The sequence below is a fragment of the Eptesicus fuscus genome, chromosome 12, assembly GCF_027574615.1.
Source record: "Eptesicus fuscus isolate TK198812 chromosome 12, DD_ASM_mEF_20220401, whole genome shotgun sequence".
Lineage (NCBI taxonomy): Eukaryota > Metazoa > Chordata > Mammalia > Chiroptera > Vespertilionidae > Eptesicus > Eptesicus fuscus.
In genome coordinates, this window is record NC_072484.1 from 63,200,919 (window position 1) to 63,213,172 (window position 12,254).

Sequence of the window (12,254 nt, forward strand, 5' to 3'; positions counted from 1 at the left end):
GGACACATGCCGGGGTTGCGGGTTCGATCCCCAGTAGGGGGCGTGCAAGAGGCAGCCAATCAATGATTCTCTCTCATCACTGATGTTTCTATCTCTCTCACCCTTTCCCTTCCTCTCTGAAATCAATTTTTAAAAAAGTTATGAGCATTTTAAATGTGTGATCACCCTAACTGCCCTCCCCTGCCAGCCTGATCGCCCCTAACCACCTTTGCCTCGGCCACTGCCACTGTGGCTTTGTCTGGAAGGAGGACCGGACAACCGGAAGATGTCTGGTCGACCCGGTCTAATTAGCATATTACCCTTTTATTAGTATAGATTAGCTGCCCTTTCTGGCTATGCTCATCAGATGAGCAAGCTCTGTACCTGGACTTCTTGAGGAAGGCTGACTGCTTTACAGAACTAACACCCCTGATTTCTGTCCCTCCATGAAGTTATGTCTCATCAACATCACTGCCACCCCGCAATAATCTAGGAGTAAGTTTGGTCCAGATCTCAAACCCTCCAAACCCATTCCATGCACTAGAGTAAATAAGCATGTTAGAACGGACCCTGCTCTAAAATGAACGTTTTAAACATGTTTTCTTAATCATTAGTGTTATTTTTCCTCTTTCTATTCAGCAAACTTAATTAACTAACTTCCTATCATCTCACAGAACAAATATCATGTAATGTCAAGTATATTCCACTGAAAAATAATTACTTCAGTTTCAGTATAACTTTTTTCAACAAAACTCAAATATATCTTTATTTTATGTAATTTGGCAACACTTAAAGCTTGTACTTACTGCAAATGGATTTCCTCTCTTGTGCCAATTTTAACTGGATTGGTAGTGGTTGTCCAGAATGCTACCTTCAGAAAAGTTCTGAGGCAAATATGAGGTGGGAGGTGCCTGTGTCCTTTTAGCAACATCTGCCACAGGAACAGAAGGGAGTGAGAGTGCTGAGGCCACATTTCTGACAGTCCTGTGCTAGAGGACAGTATGATGGAAGTTGTGGTCTTTCTGTAAACAGTGTACATTTGGATTAAAATTTTCCCATGTGATATTAATTATGCCTAAATATATGAAACCTCAAAAATACACTGACTGCACAGCACTATATCACTTTTCCCAGAGCAAGAACTTGGAGGGGTACCTCCCCCACACCAAATCATAAAAAGTATGTGCCAATCCCAAATGTTCTCATATTTCCTGTCAATTGAAGAATTCTAGTTTTCATGCATTTTGTACATACCACTGTGTATTCTTAGAATCTCCTCTGCCACTGTGGCATCTGATCATGCATGAGACCATCCTAGTCAAAAAGAACCCTGCCAGAGAGTTACCTCAGGTACTTCTATCCCAAAGTTGAGGTCCTTTAGATACAGCACCATAACTGCCACCCATATCACTTATCCAAATATTTACTTATCTTCTGTCAAGACTGTGTATATTTTAAAAATGACAAAGGCATACATTTTTAGCTATTTAGCCATATACATATGTGTGTGTGTGTGTGTGTGTGTGCGCGTGTATCCTATATAATAAAAGGCTAATATGCAAATCGACCAAACGGCAGAACGACCGGTCGCTATGACACGCACTGACCACGAGGGGGCAGACACTCAATGCAGGAGCTGCCCTCTGGTGGTCAGTGTGCTCCCACAGGAGGAGTGCCGCTCAGCCAGAAGCCGGGCTCATGGCTGGCGAGCGCAATGGCAGTGGCAGGAGCCTCTCCCGCCTCCGCGGCAGCACTAAGGATGTCCGACCAACAGGGAGCAGGCCTAAGCCATCAGTCGGACATCCCCCAAGGGCTCCCAGACTGTGAAAGGGCGCAGGCCTGGCTGAGGGACCCCCCTCTAGTGCACGAATTTCATGTACCGGGCCTCTAGTATATATATATTAAGAAACACCTTTCGGTAACTAACTTCATAAGTTACACATTTTTACTATACCTATGAGTAAAATACTAAGTTCTTTAAATTACAAATAGATTATTTATATCTTCAATCACAAAAGGTCAGAGTTAAAGAACAACTATCATTAGACAAATTTTTAATGAACTTTAATAATTTCCAACCAATAAAATTTAAATTTATACACATCAGCAATAAATAGGCCAACTATTTCATGTAATCTTACAGATCTCAAATGAAATTGGTTCCAAGAGTTTAGAGGGAAAGTCACATTTACATTTATATTATTAATGACAAAAAGCCTCTGTTCACTCCCCAAAGGATTCAAAGAGGCTAAATTAAATTATAAGTGAATATCATATCAAACAAGTTAAAAAGTGGTAAAGTGAGAAAAATCTAAATTCAAGAATATATAATATTTATATAGAAATCATTTAAAACTATAAATAAATGGTGGTCAAACACTAAACGTTCCTTGACATTCTACTAGACTCTCCCCAGCCCATTACAATCTATGCTAAAAATCTTTTTTTTTTTTAATATATTTTATTGATTTTTTACAGAGAGGAGAGAGAGGGATAGAGAGTTAGAAACATCGATGAGAGAGAAACATTGATCAGCTGCCTCTTGCACACCCCCTACTGGGGATGTGCCCGCAACCAAGGTACATGCCCTTGACCGGAATCGAACCTGGGACCCTTGAGTCCGCAGGCCGACGCTCTATCCACTGAGCCAAACCAGTTTCGGCACAATCTATGCTAAAAATCTAAGGTAACTAAGATCTAATGATAATATGAAGACTGATACTTCAGATTGTTTCAGCCTCAAGAATAATTTTGTGGACTTCCAAGCATACATCTACTTGAGACTGTTGTAGAAATTCTTTATCAATCCTGAATCAAAGTATCTTGAAATACTCTTTTTACAAAGGGAAGAAATGGCTCAGTGAAAAACATGTATGTGTAGCATGTATGAGTTGACAAAATGCCCTCTCATAAATGTCCTCATTTGGGTCTTACAAAAATTTTATAAGGGCTGGATATATAGTATTTCCATATTACAGATTAAAAAAAAAATAGGGAGTCAGCCCTGACTGGTATGGCTTGGTGGTTAGTGTCAGCCCATGCACCAAAGGGTCAGGGGTTCGATTCCTAGTTAGGGTGTGGGCAGGAGGCAACCAATCAATGCATCTCTCTCACATCCATCTTTCCCTCTCCCTCCCTCCTCCCCCCCCTCTCTCCTCCCCCTCCTTCCTCCCTCCCTTCCACTCTCTCTAAAAATCTATGGAAAAAATATCCTCGGGGTAAGGTTTAACAAAAAAGAAAGAAATAGGTAATCAGAAAGTTTACATGGCTTGCCTGAGGTGATGACTAAGTGATGATAATAAGAGTCAGAGCCAAGAATCAAAACCACTTTTGCAACCAACTCATGTTCTTTCCATATTACCATGTGACATTAAACAACTGATTTGCAACCTTCTAGAAGAGCAAAGGCACTTGGTAAAAATCAACATGACTCCATAGAAAAAATATTTTTCCAGGCCAATTTTAATTTCCAACAAGTATAAGTCATCATCTTCCCACCCTATCCTGTCTTCCCTACCATCCAGGCACCAGGGCAGAAAATCTGAAAACCTTTCAAGATTCCTTCCTCTTTCTCACAGCAAAAAACTAAAGAGCCATGATCTGTTCTATTTCCTAAATCACTCTCAATCTAACTTTTCATCTCCATTCCTACTGCCCTCATTCAGAGCTTTATCATCTCAGGTCTGAACAGCCATAACACTCCTAACTGGTTTGGCAACTTAAAGGCTACTGAGACCTAATAATAGAATGAGATGCCTATGTGTCTTTGCCCTCAGTTTTACCCAGTTCAATCTGTATTCTACAAAGCTCCCAGTAATCTTTCCAAAAAGAGTAACCTGCTTACATCATTTTCCTGCTATAATCCTTACATGGCTCTCCACCACCTATACAGACTGTAAGTACAAACTCAGTGGTGTGGCACAAAAAAGTCCCACAGCCTCATCCTAGACAACATACCGCGCCAGCCTCTCTCATTCTCCACCACTCCCACACACAGCCTACGCTCCAGGCGCAGTGGATGCCCACTGCATAGAAGACAAACAGGTTTAACCTCATGTGCCAACTCCAAGTAATTGGTAGTGACTGCCTGAAGCACCCCGTTAAGAACTCTGAAGCTGCTTATAAGTTTAGCAGCAAAAATGCAATGACGGATTAAGCAGTGTCTGCTTTTGATATGGGGAAGTGGGTGTTGTTGCCACACTGCATGCATTACTGTTTTTTTTTTAATAGTTCTTCCACATTTCTAATCCTTTGTGCTTACTGCTGCTTCTGCCTAACATGTCCTTCGCCTTTTATCCCACTGCTCATCCTTGAAGACCTCCAGAAAACAGATCTCTGTGAAACCTGCGTAACATCACACCAAGCAGAGTAAGCCACTCTCTCCCCTGGGCTCAGAGTTTTCTGTGCATGTCTCTATTGTTTGGAATTACTGTACTGTACTGTAAGGGTTAGTTTATGCACCAGTGATCATCCTGAAGGTATGGGTGCACTTTCATCCTCTTTGTATCTTCAACATCTAGTATAGTGCACATCAATGTTTCTCTCTCTCTCCAATCTGAACTGATAACTAAAATATCTTAATTTTGCAAATGACCATCTGAACATATTATTAAAGCTCCTCCCAGGAGCCTAGAAAGGGCCTGTGTAAATGAGTGGGCTTTGAGTTGAAGCTGCATTAGCTTCATGATAAATTTACCACAGTGTTTATGTTTTATTTTGTCTTCTTTAATGACTATGACTATTTACGTTTACATCAACCATGGAAACTTAAACACTGCTTGCACATAGTAGACACTCAATGCATGTTTTTCTTTTTTTTTTTATTGTTTAAAATATTACGTGTCTCCTCCCCACCCCCCCTCCCCCGCCACTCCTACCCCCGAGGACAAGCCCCCACAGCCCCAGTGTTTGTGACCACTGGTTATGCTAATATGCATGCCTCAATGCATGTTTTTAAGGCTGAACCAAACCCACATATTTGGACATATTGTTCAAATGGAATAATTCTTACCTATTATAGTAATTGAAAAGGCATTTCACCAACCCCCTAATAATGTCATTCACCCCCAACCTCTACCCTAAACACATACACATATACTTCAAGTGTTCCTTTCATTTAATGATCAGGAAGCGGACACTCGGGAAATATACCAAATGAAAACAAAAAATTAATGTTCTTAAACATGATTTCACTATTTCAACCTTCTCCACAAATATTCTTTCTTTCAAATCAAATAGTATATTATTCCAAAACCCTTTCCCCCACCAAATTAGCATGAACCTGATAAGCTTGACTGATCATATCCCCTTTTCAAATTCCAAACAAAGCCTGAATGTTCTCTATACCCAGGGACCCCTTTATTAGTATGCATGCAGGCTTTCATTGTTCCTCCTAGGAAAACCTGTCACCAATCTTAAGATTACTTTAACTCAAGATATGATCATAATTTTTTAATGTTCTTTACACATTTAAAGCTAAAGGTACATCAAAAATTTTGAAACCAAAATCTGAAAAGTTATTTTTGTCAGATGGATATTTAGGCCTAAGAGGCTGCTGAGTCCATGCAATGAGTCTCATCTCTAATACTACTGTTATTAATAGTTCTTCGTGGCATCCCAGGAAAAAAGCGTTCTAATCTTGTGAAGATCTGGAATACAACCTAAATTCCATTAATGACTAGTTTCTAAAGAATGTGTATACCAAAATGTGTTCTAAATGCCAGTATACTGACAAACAGCAGGTTGTATTTCAAGAGGCTGAATGTCTTTAACTCATTACTAATGGTATAAAAGTGAAAACGTAACTTTTGTGAAAACCTGTATATAATAAACTTTTACCAAACAATAAGGTCATATTATGACTAAGAGTACATAAACATTGGAAGCATTAAGATATTTATAACATCATTTGCAGGCCGTACAAAATTATCAACTTAAAAATTAGCCTGCTACCTTTGGTCAAACATTTAACTCCTCCTAAGGCCGTGGCAGGGCCAGACCAAATGATTTCGAGGGCTTATACGGCCCGGTGGGACATTCCGCACCCCTGGTACAGGGCTCTAAGTTGTATCTGACGGCTAAATAAAATTAATCTTCATTGTTTTCTTCCAATATTGGTCTCACTTCCATGCTTCCCACACGTTTCATCATTTTTCTATTTTTTAATAATGTATTTCTAATTTCTTAATTCAAACTGAATGTGAATATTCTGGATGTATCAATAATGTTAAAAGTAAAAAAGAACTAAAATCTATTACTACTACATTAAATCCCAAAACAAGTCAAGAAAGTGTCTGAGGTGCTATTTCTTTCTATGGGACTAAGTGGAGTAAAATTGCTGATGGGGTAAGAATCAATAGTATTCATTCACTCAACTCAACAGCAGCAAAAGCAGCGGCCCGCTGAAAATTTCACTCGCTTGAGGATTACAGACAAGATCCATTTCTCCACACTGAACACATCCTGAGCACCACCCATCATGTATTTGCTAGACCAGTGGCTCTCAATAGGGGATTATTTTGCCCCCACAGACATTTGGCCATGTTGGAGATTTTTTTTATTGTCACGACTAGGGGGAGGTGGTGGACAGTTATTAGCATATAGGGGGTAGAGACCAGGGATCCTCCTAAACATCCTATGCAGGCACAGGACAGCTCCCACAGCAACGAATTATTCAGACAAAATGTCAATAGTGCCACGGCTGAGAAACCCTGACCCAGACATTCGTCCCAAACAGCTAGATCAGAGGCGCCGTGGTGGTGTGAAAGGAACACAGGGTTCGGGGAGGACCAGAACTTAAACTAACGGAGGACCTGCTCCATACCAAGCCGTGTGTTCATCACGTTACATATATTATCTAACTGAAACTTCTATCCTGTGAAGAAAGTGACCTCATGTTACAGATGAGAAGACTGAACTCAAGGTCACTCCGCTAGGAAGGGGAGGAATCATGATCCAAATTCAAACCAAATTTGTTTCATTTCTCAATATTACAAACTCTAGAGGTTAAAAGACTTGGATTTTTGATTCAAAGAGGTACCAATATGAATTTGAGCAAGTCACCCAATTTCCCTAAACCTCCATTTAGAAAATAACTCAATGAACTGTGCGTGAAAACGTGCTTTTAATTGCTGACAACATATAATCATCAATGGAAAAAAACACACACCTGCTTCTTAGAATGAAGGTGTCACAATTACCATTTTCCCTTAAAAACAGAATTTGTACAAATGTGCACAGTACCAAATTAAACAGCATTTTTAAGAATCAGAATTAAATGTTCAGAAGACATTGCGCCTTCCATAGCCATGCAACTACTCTTAAAACCTAGAAGGAAATAAACTGCCTAATATAAATAATATTTTTGTATGAACTTTTTTTTTTCATGTTTTTTTTTTTAAATATATTTTATTGATTTTTCACAGAGAGGAAGGGAGAGGGACAGAGAGACAGAAACATCGATGAGAGAGAGACATCGACCAGCTGCCTCCTGCACACTCCCCACCGGGGGACGCGCCCGCAACCAATGTACATGCCCTTGACCGGAATCGAACCTGGGACCCTCCAGTCCACAGACCGACGCTCTATCCACTGAGCCAAACCAGCCTCGGCTGTATGAACTTTTTAAAGATTAAATTAATTGACCCTAAAATGCTCAAGTCTATAACAACTTTGTTTGCACTCTTTCCACAACTGGTAGCAGAGGTCATGAGCCAAACTAAGCAGAAAGAGGATGGATTGCAGGAGTATTACTACTGCGCAGGGAAGAACTCTTCTCTCCATAAAGGTGGAATATTACACTGAGGACAACATACTATCATGCATATTAATGATGCAAACATTTTCATCTCAATATCAGGTTCTGATTTTTAAAAAAAAAAACAAAACACCTACCACCAGAATCCAAGTCTTGGACGCTAAACTACTAGTATGTCCACAAACATAACTTAAACTACTCTTCAGTATTAAATTCAAGAGACAATGTGAACTGGGTTTGTTCCGTCAGAAAATCCCCACTACCAATGCTGCATCTAAAAGCAGGTTGCACACAACCATTTCCCCTTGAAACACTGGTTCTCAAGGCAAGGCTTTGCTTTATTTTATAAATGCATCTTTTCATATCATACAATATATTGTAAATAAATTATAAATGCAAGTAGTCCCCACTAATATAAAGTCCAAGTTTAAACACAATAGATGAAGTAAACTAAGAAATTTTTGAAATAATTTCAAAAGAATCACGAATGCTAGCTTTAAATTAAAAAAGAAAAAAATTCTAGTCCGCCCCCTTGGCTCAGTGATTGAGCTTCAACCTATGAACCAGGAGGTCACCATGTGATTCAGGTCAGGGTACCAGCCTGGCTTGCGGCTGGGGACGTGCAGGAGGCAGCCTATCAATGGTTCTCTCTCATCACTGATGTTTCTCTCTCCCTCTCCCTTACTCTCTGAAATCAATAAAAAATATATGTAAAAAACTATACTTGACACTAAAAATAATAAGTGTTCTACTGGAATTGAAAGAACTGACAACATAATCTTGAATCCTCTTTATTTAATCAATTTAGAGAAGGATTTTCATTAAATGTCATTTTACTGACTAGTTCTGAATTACATCTTTCACCTTAAGCATTTTGACACTTCCATCAACTTTCTAAAAGTGAGGGTGGATTTTTTTTAATGTTTTTATGAGTTGACTCTCAAAAGACAGAATTAGAGTAAAACTGATAGGAGAAACCATTACCAACCTCCTCCTCATCATCAATAAATATGTGAGTGAGCCCTAGCTATGTGTTGTTGTGTATGTGATAATATGTGATAATCTGGGAAATTTACACTACACAATGACCTAAAACCCATTTTACCTATTTATCTGATATCCTGTCTACTTCTTACTTTATAAGACTTTTTTTCCATCACAACAAATTTTAATATACAGGTAAATAGTAGTTAATTTACAACTTTCGGGTACTATAAAAATCGTTATTTAGTCTCTTCTTCAGTATCTCCCAAAATAGCAGAACTCTCCTCAGGGCTCAGATTTCTTTATATTTCCAAACCGAAAGAATATTGTGGCCAATTTTTAAAAAATACTATTAGATGACTCCTCATTGGGAAAGGTGTAATTTTCCTGACACCCGAATTAACTCTCCTTGACAAGCTCTCGGGCGAACCTTTTACAGCACCTCCCACATCGCACACACAAACACAAACACACACAGGGAATGGCAGGCCTGTGGAGTGTGCACACACAGCTCCTCACCGGGACAGCCCACCCGCTTCCCCACCAGCCGCCGGCAGCTGCCCTGCGACGGGCCGTGCGACGCCCGCCCCCTCGGCAGGTCCCGTGCGAGCCCAGCCCCCTCGGCAGGTCCGCGTCCTGCGGGGGCGCAGCCAGGCCCGCCCGGGCCGAGCGCTCGGCCGCCCCCTCCCCGCCCCTTTGTGCCGCTGCCCGCCCCCACCCCCTTCTCTGACCTACGCAGGGTCCGCTCGGCCACAGCGCAAGCACCGTCCCCGCTCCCCGCCGTGGGCCCTAGGCCCGGGTCTCCCCTGGGAGGTGGGGGGAACGGGAGTCTGGGGCGCAAGGGCCTGGAACCGGCGCGGGGAAAATGGGCCGCGGCGGGGGGTCTACCCGCGGGAGACGGGAGCAGGGGGTCGCGGGGCGGAAGGGCTGGGCCCGGGGACCGCGGCGGGGGTCCTCCCCTGGGAGATGGGGGATCGCGGGGCGGAAGGGCAGGGGGCCCCCGGAGGACGCGGGGCGGCGACCTCACCCGCAGAGGCAGGCGGCTCTCCCGCGTCGCCGGCGGCGGGCGCCAGGGTGACTTGGCCGTCCCTCCAGACGCGGATCTGAGCGGCCGAGCGCACGCGGCGGCGGGGCTGGCGGCCGGCGCCCGCGGCGCGCAGGGAGCCGCAGCACTGGTAGCACACGGCCCACGCCTGCTCCTCGTTGATGGGCTGGTTGTAGAGCCGCAGGATCTCCTCCAGGCTCAGCGCGTCCTGCGAGCCCCCGGCCGCGCCCGCGGCCTCCCCGGGCTCCGGCGGCCCCTCGCCGCCCGCCGCCGCCGCCCGCGGCTCCCCGCCGCCCGCGGGGCCGGCCGGCTGAGCCATCCCGCGGCTCGGCGCTGCGCCTGACCGCCGCGCCTGTGCCGGCGTCTCTTCAGCCCCGGAGCATCGTCCTGGCGCGCCGCCGCCACCGCCTCCTCATCCCCGGGACGGCTCCGCCCTGCCCGGCCGCGCGCGCCGCCGCGAGGGACCAGGCGGGGGCCGGCCGAGGGCCTGGGCAGCCGTGGGCGAGCGGAGGGCGGCGAGGACTCCGCGACGGTCCGGACCAGGCCGCCGCCGCCGCCGCCGCCAGCCCGAGCCGACGCGATGGCGTCCGCCGGCCCCGCCCCTCCCGCCGCGCTCCGAGCGGGGGCCGCCGAGCTCTCCGCCCTTGGTCCGCGCGGTCAGGGGCTCCGGCGGCCGTTGCGCCCCGGCCCCCACCGCGTCCACCCGTCACCACCCCAGCACAATGGGGAGGTCACTGGCAGAGTCCCGCTCGGAACTGGCGAGCCGAAAGTGTAATGAGGAACTCGAACCCAGCCTGCAGGGAATTCCCAAGAAAAGGAAGGTCTGTGTTAGCAGCGCGGCCTCGGGCGACCCTCCCTGGGCCTCCCGCCGGGCCCCCTCCCGCGCCTCCCGCAACCCCGGAGGCGATTTCTCCTGATCAGGCTACTTGGTACTGCTGGGGCCTCGCCGCGTCCTCGTCCCTGCACCCAGCTCTGCTCTTTTTGGGTAGCTGTTGCCACCAACAAACCCTATCCTTTACTTCATCTTGTTTATTGAATACCTCCCACTCGCTCCCAACTACAATGTAAGCTCCATGAGGACAGGGATCTATGGGTTTTGCTTACTGACTTCTCCCAAACGCAAAGACCAGGGCCTGGGATATAAGCATGTTGTAAGTAATTTGCAGACGTTAGTATCAGCCTCCTTCCAGATTCATTCTCCTCACTAAGATCATGTCTGCAATGACTACTATCATCAAAGGCCAGTTAACCTAGTCTGTTCCTATGATGTGGAGGAAATAACACAGTGGCAAAATTGAATGGAGGGCAATTAGCCAAAGAATAAAAGAAATACTCCTGGGCCTTGCTGAACTCATTAAGTATGCAAAAAATATAAATCTTAGGCAAAATAATCACTCACTGGTAAAAATTTTAATTGGCAACATTTCACTCTGAGTCTAGGCCTGTGTGAGAATCTTACAGAGTTGAAAGCATCAAACAAGTAAATTTATTCATAGTTAAGTACCAATAAATCTTTTAAAGGCAGCTTTATGTGTGAAACTAGACATTGCACACTTAATATCTTGCCGAAGAAATTACAATGGTCGATTCTTAATGCTTAAGATACCACAATACATACAGCAGGAGTGGGGAGAAGAAAAGCAAAAGGATATAAAAGGGTAAGAAATTGAAAGAGGGAGAAATTTAAAGAGGGCACCTTATAATTTCACTACAAGAGATACAAAACAACCCTTTAAAGTAACCTACCTCACTTAGGGATGGATTCATAATCCTGTCTGTGAAAATGCACTATATATCAGTCAAAACCCTGAAAAGGTCTAATTCCTTTTATGATATAGAAACGATAGATTTATAAAACCTTTTTATTTAAAACATGGAAAAACATTCCCCCCAAATCCATATTTTAAAAGTTTAGATCCTGTGTGAATTTTGAAAATGCAGGGAGCTTTAAAATAGTTTCAACAATGCAGAAAAACTTGGAAATGGTCTACTTTTGTAGACAACATCACCATCTTCTGGCCTTATGGGATATTGCTGCCATGTTGCACTGATAATTACAGCCAAAAACCTATTGCATTTTTGTCCTTACCTTACTCCCACTCCCTCCAGACAAGCTCAGTGAATTAATAAACTGAAGAATCCATGAGGCCTAGGGCAGTAAATAAATCTCCAAGTAAAGATAACGAAGGGAAGAAGGAAGAGAGTGGAAGTGAAGAAACAAATCCAAACCTTATCTTTAAAAGATGGACGTTTTTCCCCCTAATACAAATTTATGAAAGCCCTTCTGTAGTATATAACTTTCCTGTGATTCAGTGTCATATTATTTTTCTTCCTAAAATGTATTTAAATTTTTAAAAAACATAACTTTTTGGGGTAAACACTTCACAAAGTATATAAATGTCTAATCTGTTGTACACCTGAAACTAATATATTGTATGTCAACTATAATTGAAAAAGAAAAAATTTATCACTTAGGGAAGGAAAAAAAAA

At 43.6% G+C, this 12,254-nt stretch overlaps 1 protein-coding gene across 2 annotated transcripts in view; it reads right to left on the reverse strand.

Moving 5' to 3' along the window:
• SPIRE1 (spire type actin nucleation factor 1) overlaps positions 1-10,319 on the reverse strand; it is a 111,868-nt gene extending 101,549 nt beyond the window's left edge. For both annotated transcript variants that reach the window (XM_054724023.1, XM_054724024.1), the window contains exon 1: positions 9,747-10,319. In XM_054724023.1, coding sequence (XP_054579998.1) covers positions 9,747-10,083 — 337 coding nt within the window. In that variant the 5' untranslated portion in view covers positions 10,084-10,319. The remainder of the gene's footprint in view (positions 1-9,746) is intronic.
• Positions 10,320-12,254: the final 1,935 nt, after the last annotated feature.